The sequence below is a fragment of the Eptesicus fuscus genome, chromosome 14, assembly GCF_027574615.1.
Source record: "Eptesicus fuscus isolate TK198812 chromosome 14, DD_ASM_mEF_20220401, whole genome shotgun sequence".
Taxonomy (NCBI): Eukaryota; Metazoa; Chordata; class Mammalia; order Chiroptera; family Vespertilionidae; genus Eptesicus; species Eptesicus fuscus.
The window spans coordinates 39,191,291-39,213,601 of record NC_072486.1 but is presented as its reverse complement, the minus strand read 5'-3'; the positions used below and the strand labels follow the sequence as shown (position 1 = coordinate 39,213,601).

At 38.8% G+C, this 22,311-nt stretch overlaps 1 protein-coding gene across 3 annotated transcripts in view; it reads left to right on the top strand.

Annotated features, from left to right (window-relative positions):
- The first annotated feature begins 443 nt into the window (after positions 1-443).
- DNAJC2 (DnaJ heat shock protein family (Hsp40) member C2) overlaps positions 444-22,311 on the top strand; it is a 31,322-nt gene continuing 9,454 nt past the window's right edge. For 2 of the 3 annotated variants that reach the window (XM_008149780.3, XM_028158530.2), the window contains exons 1-10: positions 444-647; positions 2,787-2,977; positions 7,291-7,366; positions 14,237-14,335; positions 16,899-17,040; positions 18,809-18,889; positions 20,027-20,092; positions 21,003-21,094; positions 21,168-21,289; positions 21,700-21,849. In XM_008149780.3, the coding sequence (XP_008148002.1) occupies positions 584-647; positions 2,787-2,977; positions 7,291-7,366; positions 14,237-14,335; positions 16,899-17,040; positions 18,809-18,889; positions 20,027-20,092; positions 21,003-21,094; positions 21,168-21,289; positions 21,700-21,849 (1,083 nt within the window). In that variant the 5' untranslated portion in view covers positions 444-583. The remainder of the gene's footprint in view (positions 648-2,786; positions 2,978-7,290; positions 7,367-14,236; positions 14,336-16,898; positions 17,041-18,808; positions 18,890-20,026; positions 20,093-21,002; positions 21,095-21,167; positions 21,290-21,699; positions 21,850-22,311) is intronic. The other variant, XM_028158542.2, reaches the window with a different exon arrangement.

Below are 22,311 nucleotides of genomic sequence, written 5' to 3'. Positions count from 1 at the left end.
AGTTAGCTGCTATTATTATTTAGGTAAACACAAATGCATTACAGGTATATGTAATGTAACCCATAGAATTCTCTATGGATGTATAAACTAGAATCATTCTCAATACAAACATATCTTTTCCATTTTGATTATGCAAGTAGATCTCCTGGAAAAAACAGCGGTTAGTTAGGTTCAGACAAATATAAGTAGGAGTAACAAAAACAAAAAGAATATAGTAAAAGCTGCTTTAGAAAATTATGCTCTACATTTTGCACCTGGATGAGGAAAATTCGTCATCCTTTTTACCAGGGAACTGATGAGTCTAGGAATCTTTGTCTCCTGAATCTTGGTACCCAGCCGGAACTGAATCAGTGGACGGACCAGGCTGCCGCACACGCTGGCGGCGGGCTTGGGGGTCGAATGGCCCCAATTCACAGGAGAGATCCGACCCGGAAGTAATTACTGGTTGTCTCCAGGCGCCGGTTCCTGGGCGTCGTGGAGCCAAGGCGCGAGGCTCAGACCGGGAGGTAGAACTGTGGAACGCTAAGCGCGCTCCGCCCGGGACCCGAGCCGCTGCGCCCGCGGGGCCGGCCCCGGCGCCATCATGCTGCTCCTGCCAAGCGCTGCGGAGGGCCAGGGCACCGCCATCACCCACGCTCTGACCTCTGGTACGTGTCCACTCAGCCCCGGCTCCGTCCCGCCTCAGCCCCCCTGCCTCAGCCCTCGACTTCCGCGACCCCGAAATCTCTCAGCCCTGGCCCCGGGCGACTAGCCCCGGGACGTGTGGGGCCGTGACGAGCGCCTTTTTGCTCCCTGCTAGACCGTCATCCTTCCCCAGCCTGCGAGGGAGGGGGCGTCTCTTTTCTGCCCCTACAGATTTCTCTCTTCTCGCGGCCGCTGACTCACGGGTTGGGCCGAGCGGTTCGGGACCGAACCCTCCAGTACCCTGCTGCCCGCTGCTCGCTCCCCGGGGCGTGGGGTCGGACCAGACCCTTGCTGCCGGTGCTCGGCACCTTTCCCCCTCTCTCCGTTTGCTCCGCTTTGTTTTTTAAATGTCATAACTCAGACGCTGGTGCACACGCTCAGTAGGAAAAGACTGGGCTGCTGGTGAGATCCGGGTAGGACTCTCAGCACGGTCCTGCAGGGAGACGTGCCCTGTGCTGGAGGGTCCGGAGGGTGACAGCCCCGGACAGTCGTGTCCATCGCCCACGCGAGCCCCCGGTTTCAGCCATCCACATGAATTACTACAGCCGCCTGTACACACGCTCGTTGAATGCGGTTGTGAACGTATATCATGGCACGTGTTGCATTTCGTGCGCATAGAAGTGTCTGTGTATATCACGTTGAAAGCAGAGGGAAAGGCTTGAGAGGTAACGTTCTTAACCATTACCGGTGTGGGCCAGTGGTTGGCGCCGCCTCTGGGACGCGGGAGGCCGAGGGTTCCATTCCCGGCAGAGCACCTACCTGGGCTGCGGGCTGGATCCCCGCTGCGGCGCCCAGGGGAAGGCGACGGATGGATGTTTCTCTCTTTCTTCCCTCCCTAAAATCAATAAGCATGTCCTCAGGTGGGGATTTAAAAAACAAACAAACGTGGTAAGAAAACAAAGTCACATACACAGATAGTGTGTATGTTGGTTTCACAGAGGAAGGGAGAGGGAGCGAGAGATAGAAACATCAATGATGACAGGGAATCATTGATCGGCTGCCTTCTGCACGCCCCCTACTGGGAATCAAACCCGCGACCTGGGCATGTGCTCTGACTGGGAATTGAACCTTGCCCTCCTGTTGAACCTTGACCAACTATAGGTCGAGGCCCAACCACTGAGCCACATGGGTGGGGCAGTACTTATTGAACATTACTGTTTGAATCCTCTCCCGTGTGTGGTAGAGGAAATCTTAATTTCCACAACTAATTAAAATATAAAAAGTCAGTTATTTTTAGAAAATTGTGGCTTTAGGTACAAGGGAACATTTACATCTGAGTTATTGATAACTGAACAAAGTAAAGCTTTTGCTTTCATATGGAATATGAAATTAGAATTAAGATGTTAACTTTTTTCCCTGACCTAAATAACATTTTTTGAAATGTTAATGTACAAATTTACAGTGACTAATGTTAAAGCCTTACTCCGAAGTGCTTCCACGGTTTGTCAGTCAGTCTTCCAAGGAATCATATAAGGTAGATCTTTGCTCCCGTTTTGAGTTGAAGACATCTCCGACTCATTTCACGTAGCCACTAATGGTGAGACCTCGACTAAACTCCAGCGCCTCTGATTTCAGGCCAGAGCTCGTTCCACTATAGCAGTTGTTTTAGTAAGTCCCCTTAGCTGCTGGACAGTTGTCTTTCAGAACAAATCACTCCTAGTGAATTCTTAAAATTTTAAAAGCTATTTGAACTCAGGGTTTTAAAATTAAGATACATTTAGTTGCTTTTAGAAGGTTGTCTTGTTTTTTGACAAGGCTAGCTCTTGATGATTATCATTTATTGCTTTATTACAATTATTGGTCTCAAAGTAAAAGTTTGCAACATTTCTCCCTGTTCCCCACCTTCCTCTCAGATCCCCAGGAAAGTGTTGGTTTATTGTTGACATTGATGAATGTGTTGTTTTCTCAGCTAATCGGAAGAGGTTTATTGAATACTCTAAATTTATTGCCAACCCTCATGTTAACTGGATTATTGCAGCCATTTTCTTAGTTGATGGTTTTAAAATTATATTCTGATACTATCACTGTTTTGATCTTATTGCCTTGAAACAGATTTATTCCATGCAATACATTGAAGCCTCTCTTAACACTTTCAATCACAGCCTCAACACTCTGTCAAGTTGAACCTGTGGGAAGATGGTTTGAAGCTTTTGTTAAGAGGAGAAACAGAAATGCTTCTGCCTCTTTTCAGGAACTGGAGGATAAGAAAGAGTTATCAGAGGAATCAGAAGATGAAGAATTGCAGTTAGAAGAATTTCCCATGCTGAAAACACTTGATCCCAAGGACTGGAAGGTATTTAATAACTGAATCTTTTGTTCAATCACATGCTTTGTTAGACACAGGCAATTTTCTCATGAGTTTTCCAATAATAAACCACGTTTTAAGATGCTTCAGTACGACAACTATAGTTGAGCACCTTTTCATTGTTAAGCCTTGAGTGGGATAGTCCTAGCCGTAGGATGCTCTTTCTGCTGAAGAAGTCTAGGAAGGCCTCACAGAGAAAGTAATGTTTGAGCTGGTCTTAAAAGGATGAGAGGCAGTTTGTGAAGCAAAGAAGGGAGAAAAGGTGTTCTGGGCAGAAGGAATAGAGATGCAAAAACACAAAGGCGTAAAAGAATATGTACCACCTTTTTGGGATTAGTTAAGATTAGGGTAAGGGTTGTTCTTGAGGGAAGGTGGTGAGAAATTCCGCCTAAAACAGACTCTAGATCAGTGGTCACCAATATTTCAGACCTCACAGACCACCAGTGGTCCGCGGACCACTGCTTGGCGACCGCTCCTCTAGATCAAACTCTGTAGTGTCCTTTTTATGCCATGCTAAGGAAGGAATTTTATTTCAGGGCGGTAGGAAGTCATTAAAAGTTTCTAAGCTAATTTTAGAAAAGTAATTCTCCTGGCAGCACAGAAAATTGCTTGAAAAGGGAGGGCAGGTCTGGAGGGGAAGTGAATAATTTGCTAGTGTAGGCCTAATGCAATAATTTAAGCCTTCAAATGAATGCCTGATGCTTGAATTAAATTTGTGGCTGGGTTTTGAGGAAGAGGGGATAAATTTGGGGCAGAGGGGAGGTAGTCTTGAGAAGTTTTGACCTTGTCTGTATGTCACAAGAAAAGGGAATGTATTCAGAAGACCTCTGTGCATTTGGGTTTGTTACCAACACTGGTATGCAGGAAAAGGAAGTTTGTGGGGAGTGGTGTTTTCAGATTTGGTTAGGTCAAAATTGAGGTTCTGGTAACATGCTGGTGAAGTTGTCTGTTGGTGGTTAGAAATTGGTCTGTGACTCTGCAAAGAGGTTAGAGGCAAAAAGCATTTGCAAGTCGTTGGCACATAGGGGATAGTTGAGGCTGTGGGAAATGGAATGACATCAGCCAAGGAGAAGAATACAGACAAATAGGTATTATTGCTTAAGTAGGTGCTAGTATAATACTTAAATGTACATACTTTGGAATTAGAGTGCCTGAATTCACATCTGATTCTGCCCATTTAGTGTGCTGGGACCTTGGGAAAGTTACCTGACATCTCTGCACCTCATTTCCCTTATTGGTACAATGATATTGTTAACAGCTCAAAGGATTATAGTGAAGATTAGTGAAATGATGCATATAAGGCACTTAACTAGTGCTTGGACACATGATAAATTCAAAACAAATAGTATATAATAAGAGTTCCTATTTCATTGATTGAAGTGAGTGTTAAATGAGGTAAGGCATATGTATACAGCACTTAGAAAAGTATATAAGCACTGAGAAAGTGTGAATTGATCCTCCTGCTATCATCATCAGTTTTAAAAGAAAAGAACAACATCGAGGAGCACAGCACCGATAGATTTTTAAGGATGGTTATAGGAGAAGAAACAGCAAAGGATACTAAGAAGAGTAAAAGAAGTAGAAGGAAGACCAAACATTTGCTTAACAAAGTTTCATTAAACATCAGGCACTATACTCTTCCAAAAATTAAGGGAGGAGGAAGTCACAAGAAGAAAACACAATCTCCAGTGTCCTGCTTAGGAGAGAGGTCAATCACATAACATAAATAAAGATAAAGAGCCACTGGGTTTGCAAATGAAGTTTAGGTGACCACAGTGAAAGCTCTTCTAGGGAAATGATTGGGATAGCAAGAAATTGCAGTGGGTTGAAGAGTTATTAGGAGGCAATAAAGTGAGACCTAGGTGTAAAATACTCTTTCAAAGCTGGGTTGTAAAGAAAATGAGAGAAAACAGTAACTTGAGGGAAAGGAAGGGTCAGGAGGACATAGAATTGGGGGGCATTAAGATAGACAAGAGAGAAAGGAAGAAAGAATGAAGAAGATCTTTGGTATAGAAAAGAGTAGATGGCATCAGAGCAAGGTGGCGGAGTTCATACATTCTTTTAATTGTTTCATTCAACAAATAGGGATCAAGCACCTGCTGTGTGTTTCAGATACTTTTCTGGGTGCTAAAGATACTGTGCTGAATAAGATAGTTTTGCTCCTTCCACAAACCTTATATTCCAATGAGGAGACAGATAATAAGCAAGCAATCAGGAACATGGCCACTAAGTGCTGGGCAAAGAAGAACAGAGTGATAGAGTGTTCAGATGACTGTCTTAGACTGAGTAGGTGGGGAAGGCCAGTAGAATTGACATTTAAGATAAAAACTGGATGATTTGCAAAGATCAGGAGAGTGGCATTCCATGCAGAGAGCTTGTGCTGAGGCAGAAAGAAGTTTGGAACGTTCCAGGAACTGAGAGAAGGCAAGTGGTTGAAACAGAGTGAATGAGGGAGGGTCGAGGAAGTCGGGAGTAGTGGGCCTCAGTGAAGAGCCATTGTAGAGTTTGAAGCACTGGCAATCTTTAAGAACTTAGGCGGGTGGGGGAGGGACAGGAATGGAGAGACGTGAACATTTACACGGTTCTTACCATATTCCAGCCCAGCATTCAATCAGGTCACCTAGGATCAAAGTATTGAGAGACCAAAAGAAACCTCAGGACTGAGCTTTGCAGGTCATTGATTAACTAGTAAAAATGACTGAAAAAGCTGAAAGGTAGGAGGAAAACATAGTGGATTCACAGAAACTAAGGAAGATAATGTTTCAATAAAAAGAGTTGGTTGTGCTGCCAATGGGAGTTGAAGCCAAGTGAGGGCAGATAGGTGATCTTGGATTTGGTACCTGGAAATTGATATTGAAGAGAGCAACTTTGTAGCACCTGGGCTAGAAGTGGACAGAGCTGAACCAGATTGGAGTGGTTTGAAAATTAATGCTAGAGGAGACAGCTTCTTCAAGAAGTTTACCTTTGCCCAGCCAGTGTGGCTCAGTGGCTGAGCATTGACCAGGAGATCAGGCTCAATCCCCAGTGTGGGTCGTGCAGGAGGCAGCCAATCAGTGATTCCCTCATCATTGATGTTTCTCTCTCTCCCTTCCTCTCTGAAATCAATAAAAATATATATTTTTAAAAAAAGGAAGTTTAACTTTGATAGGCAGCTGAAAAATAGGGTGGTAGCTGGAAAAGGGGTCCGGGAAAGGTTTTTTTTAAAGATGAGATATAATAGAGCATCTTTTTATACTGATGAAAATAACCCAGTTGAAATTAGGAGGTAGCTGAAAGATGCTAGTATTTGGGGAGCCTTGGAAAAGGTGATATTCAGAACCAAGACGAAGGAGTAATTTGTCTTGGTAGGACAGGCTTTCTCAATTATGAATAAAGGGAAAGGGGGGAAAAATGTATGGATGCAGGTAGGATGGTAGAAAGAAGCTGGAATTTGATTAGTGTAATTTAATTTAAGTTTTTTAGTTAGGCAAGAGGCATGGACATTGATGAGAGGGTTGAGAAGGATCTGTAAGGTTTAAAGAAAGACCAGAAGACAGAAGGTACTAGTATGTAATAGTAATCTTGAGTGGAAAGGTGAACTAACTGAAAAAGTGTGGTTGCCAGGTCTAATAAAGGGGCCAATCCCTATGAAACTTGCAGGGAAACCAGTCAGCCCTATTTGACTTTTTTCTCCTATCTTTTATGCTCGTAACTCCCCTTCCTTCCCACTCATTCTCCAATACTAGTGTTCTGTAAGGAGCCTTCACTCCAGTTGCTACCCCAACTTCTAAATTTGCAATGCTGTTAACCAAAACAGAAATGAAAGCAGGTACTTCTATTGAGAGAAGTCTCACCCCTCGGTTTCTCAAAATTTCCATTTAACCTACCTTCTTTGGTCCCTGTGGCTCCTAGTTTTTGCCTATCACTGCCCTAGGGCTGCTGTAATGCTCTCTTCAGATCTGAAATCTTCCTGGCTATACTTTCATTTAAGAATGGCCATAGGATATTAATAGATTTTAAGAGGAAAAGGGGTTCTATGGTCAAGTAAGTTTGGAAAATGCTGGGTTTTACAGATTTGTTTTCTTAATTGCAGAACTTCTCAGAGCCTTTATTAGGCTTTTGTGCATCAAATCATCAAAATGCTATACAGGAGTCTGCATTTCCCAAACTTAAATGACCACAGAACCCATTTTATACAGAATGTCTCACTGGACTTCTGTCATTAGAACATCTTTGGGAAGCACTGTTTCCCGGTGCCAAAATACAAGAGGTAGTATATATTGTTGCATTTTAAACTTGACTCCCTTTTATGTCTTTATCAGAACCAAGATCATTATGCAGTACTTGGACTTGGCCATGTAAGATACAAAGCTACACAGAGACAGATCAAAGCAGCACGTAAGTATTTAGTTATTTTGAAATAATCCGATATCTGGTATAGGAAATGTTTTCCTTTTGAAAAGATGTGCAGGATCATAGTCTATAGCCATAACTCTAAATTGAACCACATGTACCATATGGTTATACCAATGCCTGACCACACTCTCGTTTACCTTCAGAACCAGGAAAAAAGCAATCAGTCTCATGAGTGGCCTTTCTCATTAGGAATAAGAAATCAGGGTTGTAGGTGTGTGTGCTGTGACAGGATAAAGAACATACTTCAGCCCAGCCAGTGTTGCTCAGTGGTTGAGCATCAACCCATGAACCAGGAGGTCACAGTTCGATTACTGGTCAGGGCACATACCCAGGTTTTGGAATCAACTGCAGTTGGGGCATGTGTAACCGGCAACTGGTGGCCTTAGCTGGTTTGGCTCGATGGATAGAGCGTCGGCCTGTGGACTGAAGGGTCCAAGGTTCGACTCCGGTCAAGGTCACATGCCTGGGTTGCGGGCTTGATCCCCAGGGGGGCGGCATGCAGGAGGCAGCCGATCAATGATTCTCTCTCATCATTGATGTTTCTATCTCTCTCTTCCTCTTCCTTCCTCTCTGAAATCAATAAAAATATATTAATTTTTTTAAAAAAAGGCAACTGGTGGATGGATATCTCTCTCTCTCTCTCTGTGTCTCTCTCTGTCTCTCTTCCCCTCCCCCTCCATCTTTCCCCGTCTCCCTCCTCCTTCTTTCTAAAATCAAAGAGAAAAAATAACTTGACCAAAATCAAATAGTTCTTTCCTCTGTACCATATACCACTTCTAAATCACTCTACAAGAAACAATAATAGTAGAAATTAGGAATGTAACTTGATTCATTAAAAAAAAATTCTTAAAAAAACACTTCACTTGTATTTAGTAGAAGCTGCCTTGTTACTTAGGTTTTTTTTTTAAATCTTGTTTTGTGATCACACCTTTGTTGATACCACCCTTTCTCTTCTGTGCAAGAAAGAGTTATTCAATGTTTCATTATTATTTTCATTGACAAGGTTAAAAATTTGGGGTGGAGGGGTTGTTGGGAAGCCAGTGTTCATATGCCTTACAAAACATCATCCCCTTATTGCTTCTAAATGTCCTGTCTTTTCCATTCCTGTGGACATAATTCCCTGTACAGCATTTGGTTCAACTAACTAGTAAAGTTTCATGAAAGAGGTGAAGGTGATTAGTTTTCTGTGTTTTATCTTAGAAGAATGTTCTGCCCTCCACTCTAGAGAATGGATGTTGAGGTTAGAGGAGAAGATTGTGGCCATAGGGAAAAGGAATAGGGAGTCAAGGCCAGTCAAGAAGAGAGAATGTTGTATGTTTAGGAAAATGGCTGAAGGAGTCCTATCACATGTTGAAAAATGCTAATTGATAAATTAAAAATTTTCTCTATTAATGGAAATCACAGAAAATATTCTTTAAGAAGATAAAGGAATTTATGAGATTACTTTAGACCTATTATTGAATTTCTTTAACAGCTGACATGATTTTAGACTATGCATATGTTAATACACATGAATAGTCGTAAAATACATAAATGCCAGGAAAATTAAGTTGCCATAGAAAAGTATTTGCAAAGTCTTACTGTATTAAATAATAGCATACAAATACCAAATATGACTTCATACATATGAATTTGTGTGATTTAGAACTATGAAAATAGTTGGTGTTTTTAGGTGAAAGAATTATTCCTTTCTCTAAAGATAAAAAAAATTGTAAAATAAATTGTAAAAGGAACATCCATTTGCTTCTGTTAAGTCCGTTCTTTTTATTGGCATAATATACATTTTTTAATTCTGTAGCCAAAAGTTTTATAACCCCAGTGCACAGGTTATTAACATTAAGTGGAGTTATAATTCACTCTCTGGTTGAATATTCTTATTGTTTATTCAGAAGGAAACTATTGTTGTCTTTCCTCTATAACTATAAAATAGACAGTTGCTACATACTGCTTTCTGAAATCTTGTCCAGAAGTGAAAATGCCAACTTAGTGTTTTCAGATCTATATTATTAATTAGTACAAACAAACCTAATCAGAATGAAAGTCTGATAGCATTTGAGAGCCTTAGAGTTCTTGCATCGTATTGCAAACACAAAAGAGTTTTATTTCTGTTTAATGTATTTTAATAGCTACATTGAAAATTAGGAAGTCAATCAAGGGTGAATAAAGTTAGTGGTCTTTTTTTCCTTCTCTGCATTTCTGAAAAGAATAAATTACTAGAGAAGTTGAATAATGATAGGTTAAGAGAAAGTATTTGAATACTAAAGGTGATATTTCAATTGCTTATATAATTTTGAAGTAAAATTGCCATTCTGGTAAACGATGTATGTAGGTTTGATATTCTTCGAATGGAAATAAAGTCTTTGGTAATTTGAATTTTTTTAATTTAATACTTTTAGCTTAAAATATTCCTGATATTTTAAACTGGAAGCTTTCACATTAAACTTCTGTAAAATTAAAAATCATATTGGAGGCTTTTTATGATAACAGTATGAATGTACAATAAAGGCCCCTTTGTGCCCTGGCCAGTGTTGCTCGATGGTAGAGCATCATCAGCTCATGCACTGAAGTGTGGTGGGTTCAATTCCCTGTCAAGGGCACATACCTGGGTTGCAGGTTCAATCCCCAGTCCTGGTTGGGGCACGTGCAGGAGGCAACCAATTGATGTGTCTCTCTCACATAAATGTTTTTCTTTCTCCCTTCCACTCTCTAAAAATCAATGGAAAAAATATCCTCAGGTGAGGAGTAACAATAAAAAAAAAAGCCTCTTTGCTAATGTATCCTCAGGACACCCCAGAAACTGTCTTTGCTTGGGGGAAAGGAAGAAAAGAAGTCTTTGAAATTTCAGATAACAGCTGCTCTCAAATTTGTTTCTTTTTCAAACCAATAATGTTCTTGGTCATTTTTACCTTATTTTTAATACCAGGTAGCATCCTTTGCCTGCTCAGGGACAGCATATAAGACAATCTCAGGACCCCCTAATGTGCATGGGCAACTAAAGATAATGCAGAAAAATCAATGAATAAAAAAAATAGTGCAGCACAAGAGGAGACTATCCAACAAAAACTTGAGATATCATCTCTCTCAGGCTTTTGTTGTAAGGTTCAAAAGAAAACTTAAATCATGTTGGCAGTGTAATGTGAAGACACTGCTTTGGGGGCAGTGTAGACATTGCAGGAAGAAAATAGGGGAGAAATAAGTAGAATTGCCTGGAAACAACATGAAAGCAGAGTTTAGAATTACAAAAGCTGACATACAATTAGAAAACGCAGTAAAGCGGAGCACAACCTTGAGGAATGTTCCCAAGATTCGGTGAGAAAGAATAGAGAGATGACAGATTTCTCTAGGGAAGAAAGCAGAATAAATGTAACAAATAGTAATTGCAAATAAAGAAGAAAACTTACCTAATTTACAAAAAGATATGTCTTGAAATTGAGAGAAAATATTTGTAGTCATATAACTTAGGTTTTACTACTCAGCACACACTTGCAATTCAAAAGGGAACAGTGTTTAAATTAGGCCTGAGCTCTCCAGTGGTGTGACTTAGTGGTTGAGCAGGGGGTCACGGTTCAATTCCTCCAGTGTGGGGCAAGCAGGAGGTAGCTGATCAATGATTCTCTCTCATCATTGATGTTTCTCTCTCTCTCTCGATCTCCCATCCTCTCTGAAATCAATAAAAAAAATTTTTTTAAATTAGGCCTGAGCTGTGTAGAGTATGTTTTGCCAGCAGGAGTGGAAGAGCACTACAAAGAGAAGCCTATGGCTTTCCCTCAGGCCCTGGCAGTGGAAGTAGCCTGTGCGCAGTTTCTGCAGTGCCAACCATGGTGCGATCATCATACCGCCAAACCGTCCAATGGGACATATTATTCCTGACTACGTGGCCTCCAAGCCTAATAATAGTCTGGCTCAGAGTTTTGTGAACTGTCTAATAACCATTAATAAATTCTTTTTCTGCTTAAACCAGTTAAAAGGTGAAAATGCCTCTTCTTGAGTGTTAATGGAAGCACTAATATACCTGACTGTAAGAAAAATCTTGGAGCTCAAGAAAAACAATAATGTTTATGTCAGTTTCTTGCATTATATGTAGAAATATGCCCATGAAAGCATTTGTACAAAACTGTGCACAGCAAATTTATTCACAGTATCCCAAAATTGGAAAACACCTAAATGTTCACCAACAGAATCTATATATATAAAAGCCTAAGCAAATGTTACAACCGTCGACTGAATGACTGGTTGACCGGTCACTATGACATGCACTGGTGGTCAGTGTGCTCCCACAGCCAACCTCCCACGGCTGGCCAACTTCCCGCGACCCCTCCCCCTAGCGGGCTGGCCCCCATCAGCTCCTATGGGGACTGGGCGAGATGGCCCTGATCACCAGCCATGCATGAATTTGTGCACCAGGCCTCTAGTATATTAATATAACTAAATTTGTTTATAGCTTAGATAATATTATGTGATTTTCTTTTTATTTATTTATTTATTTTTTTAAATTTCTTTATTGATTAAGGTGTCACATATTTGTCCTCATCCCTGCATTCCCATCCCACACCCCTTCCCACAGATGCCCCCACCCCCCGGTTGTCCTTAACCATTGGTTAGTCTCGTATGCATGCACACAAGTCCTTTGGTTAATCTCTCCCCCCTACCCCCACCCTCCCTTTACCCTCCCTCTGAGGCCCGACAGTCCGATCGATGCCTCCTTGCTTCTGGGTCTGTTCTTGTTCATCAGTCTATGTTGTTCATCATTTCCCCTAGATGAGTGAGATCATGTGTTACTAGAAATATACTTATAAGAACCGAATGTGAGACGAGCAGTAATAGTTATGCTGACAGGCAAATGAATCAGTCTGTAGTGAGTTTCTTTCTGGATTATGTGATTTTCTTAAGTAGATATCCATGCCTTTTTGATAAATAGAACTTGGAAAATAAATGCAGTTAATTCCCTACTTTGAAAAGTATTTTAGACCATATTACCATTAAAATTTATAGGGGGAGCTAACCTGCCCATTATTTTTTATGCTATGTTGTGAGTGTGGGTCAGTGAGTTAGATATTAAATAACAGAACTATTCAGAAAAAGGGAAGAAATATATTTTTGTAGGAAATATAAACCTCCTAGAAAAGCAAAGAGAGTTGTATCAGGTGGCTAGATGCAGGAAAAATATGCAAAAATAATATGCAGTTTTGAGAATTTATCAAGTATATTGGAAAATAATGGTCATTTTAAAGTAAATCCTGAGGCAAGGGTAGGTAATCAGAATCAAACCCTGGTAAAATTTACTATGGGATGAGGACTTTGAAAAATGACAAATTTAGATATTTGCTTGACTATATTAAAATTTCAAAAATACTTAAAGATTTTTTTTTTAAATTTTCAGTTCTAATCATATAAACTATCAATGAAACTAGAAATATATATCAGGCTTTTGGAGAAAAAAGGGCCTTCTAGGTATGAAAGAAATTTCTTCTGGAAGAAATTATAAAGGAAATAATCAGTAAATATAAATAAAAATAATTGAGTGTTTTTTAAAATGTAAGCTCAATTCCAGCAGCTGGGAAAGCATTAGTATCAAGCAGGAAGGACTGAGAGGCACCATACAATCACAGGCTGAGGTGTCAGGGTCCCTGGGCTGGAGCCCGACTTAGCAGGACTTTGGACAGGTTACAGTGTTTAGTTACTTAATCTCTCTCTGCCTCATTTTCATCATCTGTAAAATGGAGAAAATAAGAGTATATTCCTTATGAGGTGATTGAAAAGATTAACTGATAAATTATGCCTGGTACATATTAAATGCTCAATAGCTGTTAACAGCTAGCTATTACTGTAAAGTGACTCACACAGACTCAGAAGAAAAACTGACTTTTCCTTCCTCCATAGATAAAGGATGAAAGATAGAAACAAGAAAAGAATTGTTGAATACAAGTGATGATCAAAGACTTAAATAATTGCATCCAGTGCTGGTGAGGCTGTAGTGCATAGGATGTTCACATAGAATGAAGTGGTATAACTTTAGAAGGGAACTTGTTTATACATTTTCAATCACTAATTTCACTTCTGTAAATATGTCCTAAAAAAAACTTCTTAGTATCAAAAAATACTTGTCTAAAAAATTATTAAAATAGGGATTTTTTTATAATAGAGAAAATTTTGAAACAATCTAAATATCCGTAGGTAGAGAAATAGTTAAATAAATTATGGTAGCCGAAACCGGTTTGGCTCAGTGGATGGAGTGTCAGCCTGAGGACTGAAGGGTCCCAGGTTCAATTCTGGTCAAGGGCATGTACACTGGTTGCGGGCACATCCCCGGTAGGGGGTGTGCAGGAGGCGGCTGGTCGATGTTTCTCTAATCGATGCTTCTAGCTCTCTGTCCCTTTCCCTTCCTCTCTGTAAAAAAATCAATAAAATATATTTAAAAAATAAATAAATAAATTATGGTAAATCTACTTGAAATGTTGTACTAAGCACTAGCAATCATTTAAAAATTTTTTGAAGTTTTTAACAACATGGAAAATGCAAATACTCTAATTTTAAGTTGGAAAAAAGCAGAATATAAACTGACATATATGATACAATTATACCTAAAATTTTTGAAGCATATGCTTAAGGGAAAAAAGTCTGTGGAAATACACTAAAATGTTAACAGTAATTGGGTTTAGGTGCTGGCACTTTGGCCACTTCTTACAATGATTCTTTGTTTCTCTAATTACCACATTTAATAAGCTTATGTTTTACCATAGGCAAAATATTTTTAAATTAGCATTATGATTTTAGAAATGCTATTTAGCTCATCTTTATTCTTAGTTTTGATGTCTAAAGTAACAAATTATCTATATCTGGCTTATTTTGTAGATAAAGCAATGGTTTTAAAACATCACCCAGACAAACGGAAAGCAGCTGGTGAGCCAATAAAAGAAGGAGATAATGACTACTTCACTTGCATAACTAAAGGTAAGGAAATATTTTAGAGTCAGGAATTTCTAATAGTGATGATTACTCATTTTCAGTTACATGTGGTTATTTTTGGTAATTTTCCCCAAAACCTCACTAAACAAAATGAGGTTCTCTCTACCAGCAGCATCAGCAACACCTGACAGCTTTTCAGAAATGCAGAAGCTCAGGCCCCACCCCAGACCTACTGAATCGGAATCTGTATTTTAATGAGATCACCAGGTGATTCTTTTAAGTAGCTCATCCTAGGGTGAATTCATACCTGTTACATCTAATAATGAGAATACTAAAATCTTTCTCATTTCAGATACTTTATGGGACTAAACTGTTGCTCAGACATTTTACTAATTTATATTAAGAAGTTGTTTGTATCCTAATATAGGACCCACAAATGTTTATTGGTAATTACATAACCATTTCCTTGTTAAGCAGATTAATATATAGGTGCCACCATTTCTAAATGTTTCCTTAAATGTGATTTTACATTTTGATGCTAATTTTTTAAAAATTGTAACACACCTTTTAAACACATCCTTATTGGCCCACTTTTACACAAATGCTCAAGAAGCCTGAGATCCTTTGATCGTTCACAAGCTGGGGATCTAAGTTAATTTTCTAACAATTTGTTTTTCCTCAGAGTCATGTTTTCTTAAGGGATGAGTATTTTTTTACTAATTTTTTTATTTTTCAATTACACTTACAATATTAGTTTCAGGTGTACAACCCAGAGATTAGACATTTATATAACTTACAAAGTGATCACCCAGTAAGTCTAGAACCTATTTGACACCATATGTAGTTGTTGCAATATTACTGACTATATTCCCTATGCTGTGCTTTATAAACATCCCCATGACTATTCTGTAACAACCAATTTGTACTTCTTAATTCCTTCACTTTTTCACCCATCTCACCAACCCCCCTTCCAAAATGTTCTCTCTCTATACGAGTCTGTTTCTCTTCTGTTTGTTCATTTATTTTGTTTTTTGGTTTCCACACATAAGTGAAATCATATGGCATTTGTCTTTCTCTGTCTGACTTATTTCAGAGGGGTTTTCTGTAGCAGTGTCCTATAGAGTCCAGTGGTGCACCCTCTTGGGTCACCTGAGCTGGGTGCTCCAGGTGCATGACCCATGTGGATTGGCTTCAAGCACTGGGCGCAAACACCATGGAGGATCTGCTGTTCAGGGGCCAACACCACAGAGCAAGACTGGCTTCTATGGGGCTCCAGTGCCTAATGAGTCTGTCTCGAGTGTGTTGCTCATGGAGGTGGTTGAGTGGTCCTTCAGCATGGTCTGAAGCTGTTCACCAGGTGCACTGGCTTTGGGGCCTCCTGAGAGGTGCAGGCCAAGGTCAGCCACCACCTGTGCCTTTTCTAGAGCTACTCCGCATGAGCCACAAAACAATCTGCAGATGGCTGCTGGGCTTGGAGGTGCCTGGAGAAGAAAATCTGTGTGTGTACTGAAGCCGGTCTAGGACCACTTAGCAATATGTATGAGGCATACAGAGGCCAGATGCTGCTTGTTTGGGGTTTGTGAACCTTCTAGAGATTGTGGGGAAGTCCGAAGCATGAGCAAAGACAGGCCGTTTGTATGGAAAAGCCACTGGAAAGAAACAGCTTGGGTGGGACAGGGTTTCAAGAAATCACCAGGACAAGGTGAACAGTGTTGCCAGGTTGATGGAGACTCAGATAGGCCACCTGTCTGCTGATTCTGTGGGAAGAGGCCTCAGCAAAGGAACAATGGCCTCTGCCAGCATTTCTGTCTAGGAGAAAGTTACCCCTTCAGCTCTCACCCTAATACCAAACAATTCAGTTCCTCCCCGTATGTCCCTGGTGTCTTTCAAACTGCTGGCCCAGTGCTAGAGTTCAGAGCAAGTGAGTTGTGTAAGTTTGTGTACAGGCCCTTTAAGAGGAACACCAGGAACTCCAGCAGCCCTCCATCTCAGTCACCATCCCTGCTGGTTTTTAAGCCAGAAGTTATGGAACTTCTCTTCCCGGCACTGGAACCCTGGGCTGGGGAATCTGGTGTGAGGCTGGGACCCCTCACTCCTCGGAAGGAACCTCTGCAGCTGAGATAGCCCTCCTGATTTTTATCCACCACATGTTGGTGTGGGACCGCCCATTCCGCCATCCACATCACCGCTCCCAACCGGTCTCGATGTGGCTTCTTCACATCCATAGTTATAGGACTTCTGTTCAGCTAGATTTCAGGGGTTCTGAATGATGGTTGTTTTGTAACTTAGTTATAATTTTGATGTGATTGTGGGAGGATGTGAGACCGCATTTACCTGTGCTGCCATCTTGATCAGAAGTCAAGGGATGAGTATTTTTAACTGTTGTTTTGTCATTTGCCTTCCAGAAGAGCCACTTAAAGGGGTTAAGTGCAATTATATCTACTAGTGCTAGAGCTTTCTTTACCTAGATTAAATTCTACCCCCCAAGCACATCAAATTTTAAATGTGAAAAGTAATAACTTTTTTTAAAGGAAGGGGAATTTTTTTTTTCTCACAGGGAAAAAAAATGTCATGTCATGGTAATATGACCTTATCATTTTTTCCTCAGCTTATGAAATGTTATCTGATCCAGTGAAAAGACGAGCATTTAACAGTGTAGATCCTACTTTTGATAACTCAGTTCCTTCTAAAAGTGAAGCAAAGGACAATTTCTTCGAAGTGTTTTCCCCAGTGTTTGAAAGGAATTCCAGGTGAGTTAAGGCATCCCCTTGTGATCATTATGCTCTATTGCAGCAATTTTCAACCTTTTTCATCTCAGGGCACACATAAACTAATTACTAAAATTCTGCGGCACACAAAAAATATATTTTCTTCCCTATCTGACAAAAAAAAAAAAAAAAAGGTATAATTTTGATTCATTTACACCAAACGGCTATTGTTGTGTTGGCTGTTGTCATTTTTTTATTTGACAATCTAAGGGAAAAGAGGTCAGTGCCCCTGACTAATAGTCAGGTATTGCATGTTTTAAATATTCTTGTGGCACACCGGTTGAAAATCATTCCTGTATTGGCCTGCTGCTTTTAGTCTCTAGGTTTTTGTTTTGCTCTCTAAACAGAAGTTTTACTTTTCCATAGTGAAATTCTTTTATAACTCATGGAATGTTTTTCTTTTGAGTTTTCCTTGGGGGCAGACTGCTTTTATGTAGTGTGATACTGTTACTTAGGTGACAGTAATTTCCCTTTCTTTGTTTCTCTTTTATTATCAGTGAGTACATTACTCTATTTGGCCCATTATCGCTTGAAAAAAGCTTTTCTTTTTTTATATACATTTTTTTATTGATTTAAGAGAGGAAGGTAGAGGGAAAGGGAGATAGAATCATCATTGATGAAAGAGAATCACTGATTGGCTGCCTCCTGCATGCCTCACACTAGGGATCAAGCCCGCAACCCAGGCATGTGCCCTGACAGAAAATCGAACTGCAACTTCCTGGTTCATAGATCGACACTCCACCACGGAGCCATGCCGGCCAGGCTTTTGTTCTATTTTTTGAGCATCTGTTTATCATAAGGTTCTTTGACTAAGGATGATTTATATTTAAGATTAAAGCATATGTAATTTATTTCATTTAAATCAGTTTTTACATAGGGTGTACCAGTATTCTAAATTTTTTGGTTACATCTGCATTGAAAGATTTTTTATGGAGTACATCTGGACTGCACATTAATTCAACTGTAGAGTGTGAAAATTTTCTGATACCTGGGTTCCACCTAAAGAGATTGTGATTTCAATTTAATAGTTTTCGAATTCATGTAGGGTTTTTAAAGTTCCTAGGTGATTCTAATGTGCATCCACGTTTGAGAACCACTTTGATTAGCCATTTGGTGTGGTCTAATATTTCTTCTAATCTTTCTCTTCACATTTGTTTTGTAACAGTATTGAAGGTGGTAAAAAAAAAAAAGACAGTTATTTTTTTGTAGAATGGTTTTATAGAATGGAAAACAAGTCAGTAAGTAGCCTTAAGATCCTTTTACTATGTGATGTGTGTGATGGGTGAGGTACTGAACCTAAAAGTCTGACTTTTAGGGGGAATGTGGTGGTGATGAGGGGGTGGAAAGTTATTCCCTCTGTGAGGATTAACATTTTAAAAGGCTAGGCCTGCAGGTGGCTGTACTGCCTGTTGACAGGCAGGAGCCTAGTGAGCTTGGGAAAGGGGGCTTAGCGCCTGCTTTTCCTAGCCAGCCACTGGCAGCTGCTACAGTCTTGTAATTTATAGACTGTTGATAACCTGCTGGTTAAAACACCATGTCATTGTTTGCTCGCCCATTCCTATCCATCCTTGTCCTCTATTGCACCTGTGTTGTTCTGCACACCACTCCTAATTTTCCAGCTCCATCTCTTTAGTCTTAGAGGACCTAGGAGAGGAAGATTTAGGGGTTAGTAAAAACTGTTGTTTTTAATAAATTTGTCTGTTGAACTTCTGTACCAAATTTTTAATTGAATTTTCTTTTAATGTTTCAGATGGTCAAATAAAAAAAATGTCCCTAAACTTGGTGATATGAATTCATCATTTGAAGATGTAGATGCATTTTATTCTTTCTGGTAAGTGAATACACTGATTTTATGGTGCTGTCATTTTTTTTAAAGGCTAAGTATTCAGTAAATACTTGATTGACTGTTCATAAATTAATCGAGGGATCAAAAGCACTGTGTTCAAAAATTAATAAACACTCTATTAGCTCCTGTATGATAGTTAGGTTTTTATGATTGTTTTTTCAATGTTTTCTATTAATCAGATTTCTAGATACCATGCACACTCTAATGGTAAAAAATTAAAACTGAGTAATCATTTGAATTGAATAAAAATAAATACATCTTGACTAGCTATCTTGCTATTAAAAGTACTTGAGTACGTGTGGATGAAAGAGTACTATTTGTCTCTTTAACTAATTTCTTAATTTTTAATAAGCATAATATTCAGTGCCACTTTATATGTGCTGTATTTTCTCATTAATATCTGATAAATTAAAACATAAAATCGCATAAAACAAAAATGACAAAATTTAGCTCTATCAGTTATAGTTACTAAAAATAACCAACCACTACTATGGTTACTTTAAGAGTTGACAGAGGAGCAATGATGAAGGCAAGGAAGACTTAACAAGTCCCCAGTGAAAGAGAAACCTAATAGAAGACCTAACAAGGAGGTGTGATTTTTTTACTGGAGGGGAATTATAAGTATATTTTAGATTTTTCATACCAAATACAATGTCATTAAAAAAGGAAGAAAAGACTTGAGCATAGTGTTAATTCAGTACCAGAACGGAGTGGAGGGGATTTATTAAAAAAAAACACCTCATTCACTTGCCATTAATATTGGGGTTTTTGTTTGTTTGTTTTGTTAATCCTCACCCAAGGATATTTTTCCTATTGATTTTTAGAGAGAGTGAAAGGGACGGGGGGAGGGGAGAGAGAGAGAGAAACACTAATATGAGAGAGACACATTGATTGGTTACCTCCCACACACACCCTGACTGAGCTGGGGATTGAACCTGCAAATCAGGTATGTGCCCTTGACCAGGAATCGAACCCGAGACCTTTTGGTGTACAGGCTGATGCTCTAACCAATGAACAATATTGGCTAGGACTGCCATTAATGTTTTTTAAAATTATATACCTCTTAAGTTAATTTTAAAGAGTTTGTTTATTTGTTTTTATTTTACTTATTTTTGTCTACAGGTATAATTTTGATTCTTGGAGAGAATTTTCTTATCTAGATGAAGAAGAAAAAGAAAAAGCAGAGTGGTATGTATATCAATCATTAATAAAGGAAGATTTTTTTATTTTTATTTATTTATTTTTTAATATTTTTTATTGATTTTTTTACAGAGAGGAAGGGAGAGAGATAGTCAGAAACATCGATGTGAGAGAAACATCGATCAGCTGCCTCCTGCACAGATGTCCCCGCAACCAAGGTACATGCCTTTGACCGGAATCGAACCCGGGACCTTTCAGTCCGTAGGCCGACGCTCTATCCACTGAGCCAAACCGGTTTCGGCAGGAGGATTTTTTTAAATTATATTTTTATTGATTTCAGAGAGGAATGGAGAGAGAGAGACAGAGAGAGAGAAACATTAATGATGAGAGAGAATCATTGATCGGCTGCCTCCTGCAAGCCCCGTACTGGGGATTGAGCCCGAAACCCAGGCATATGCCCCAACTGGGAATGAAATGTGACCTCCTCCTGGTTCACAGGTCAACGCTCATCCACTGAGCCACAATGGCTGGGCAAGGAAGATATTTATTTGGCTTTTTGGTATTTGTAATGATGTCAAAATATACTATATATAAATGAGTTTTTGATATTTTGAGAGCCCTCCTCTCATATGTTAAGCTAGATGAGGCCAGATCAGTAGTCGGTTAAGATATACTAATGCCATGGAATATAGAATTGTCCAAAAAGCTCAATTCAGCAAATTCTTTTTCTTCTGGTTGCTTAACCTATGTTTTATTTTAGTTTTCCCTGGGAAATTGTTTGACATAAATGTTCCAAAAATATTAATCCAAATTAATTATAAGTAAAATCACGTATTAATGTTAATAGCATTATAACATAGCATTATGACCTTCTCAGACATTATTTACATATAAAATTATGTTACATTTTCAGTCATATCTGAGCAATATTTTGTTTCCAATATTATCTATTTTATAGTCGTGATGAAAGGAGATGGATTGAAAAGCAGAACAGAGCAACAAGAGCACAAAGAAAAAAAGAGGAAATGAACAGAATAAGAACATTAGTTGGTAAGTGTAATTAATTTTTTAAGTTATTTAATTAAATGTTAGAAATTCAAAAGATTAACTTTCTTTCTGGTAGACAATGCATATAGCTGTGATCCGAGAATAAAAAAGTTTAAGGAAGAAGAAAAGGCCAAGAAAGAAGCAGAAAAGAAAGCAAAAGCAGAAGCAAAACGGAAGGAGCAAGAAGCTAAAGAAAAAGTAAGATGACATTTGATGAAGTTGGACTTTAATATTCATAAAATCTTTAATTTTCAGATCTAGTTTAGAAACTATAATGGACGCAGAGAATTAGTTGCTACTATGAATGAATCATGACAAGTTGGTACAATTGAGAGTTAGAGGGATCTTTACCAGCAAATTTTTGAGCAAAAACTTGATATAAATTTCTTTAATATCATGCTTATTTCTAATATGTCTGTTATGCATTCCTAAGTGTGTTTGTAGAACTTTACCAGCTGCTTTTCCCAGTTCAACCTTCAGTCTTCAATACATTGATGTATCATCTTTTTTAAAATTTATTAAAAGATTGAATTTTTGAATAATATTATAGAGCATTTAGGAATTTTAATTTTCTTATTAAAATGATTTTATTCCTCCCCATTTTAAAGCAAAGACAAGCTGAATTAGAAGCTGCTCGATTAGCTAAAGAGAAAGAAGAAGAGGAAGTTAGACAACAAGCATTACTGGCAAAGAAGGAAAAAGATATCCAGAAAAAAGCCATCAAAAAGGAAAGGCAAAAACTTCGAAACTCATGCAAGGTATGTCAGACTGACCAAGCAAAGTTGCCGATTCCACTTTAAAATATTTCTTTTCTTATGCTATGCAAATATAATTAAACTGTTGTACACATTTTATCTCAAAATGTAAAGGTTTTTAAATTCACTTTTAAAAAAATTTCCCACATTTATATTTTAATATCCAACTCTAATTTTTAAATTTTTTTTATTTAACTGCCATGCCATTTTCAAAGTTTAAAAACCCCCACTTATTTAATATCCTAATATTTGGTCTATATTCTTGTTTCCTTTATTATCTCAACAATGTCTTTTTATAGTTGATTTATTCAAATTAGAATCTAAATAAGATCATTTAAAGGCTTCAGTTATGTGTCTCCTAATTTGGTCTGTAACAGGCTCCCTGTCATCACCATCTTTTTCCCTGCCCACATGGCCATTAATTTGTTGGAGAAAACAGATCATTTGTTCTGATAATACACCACA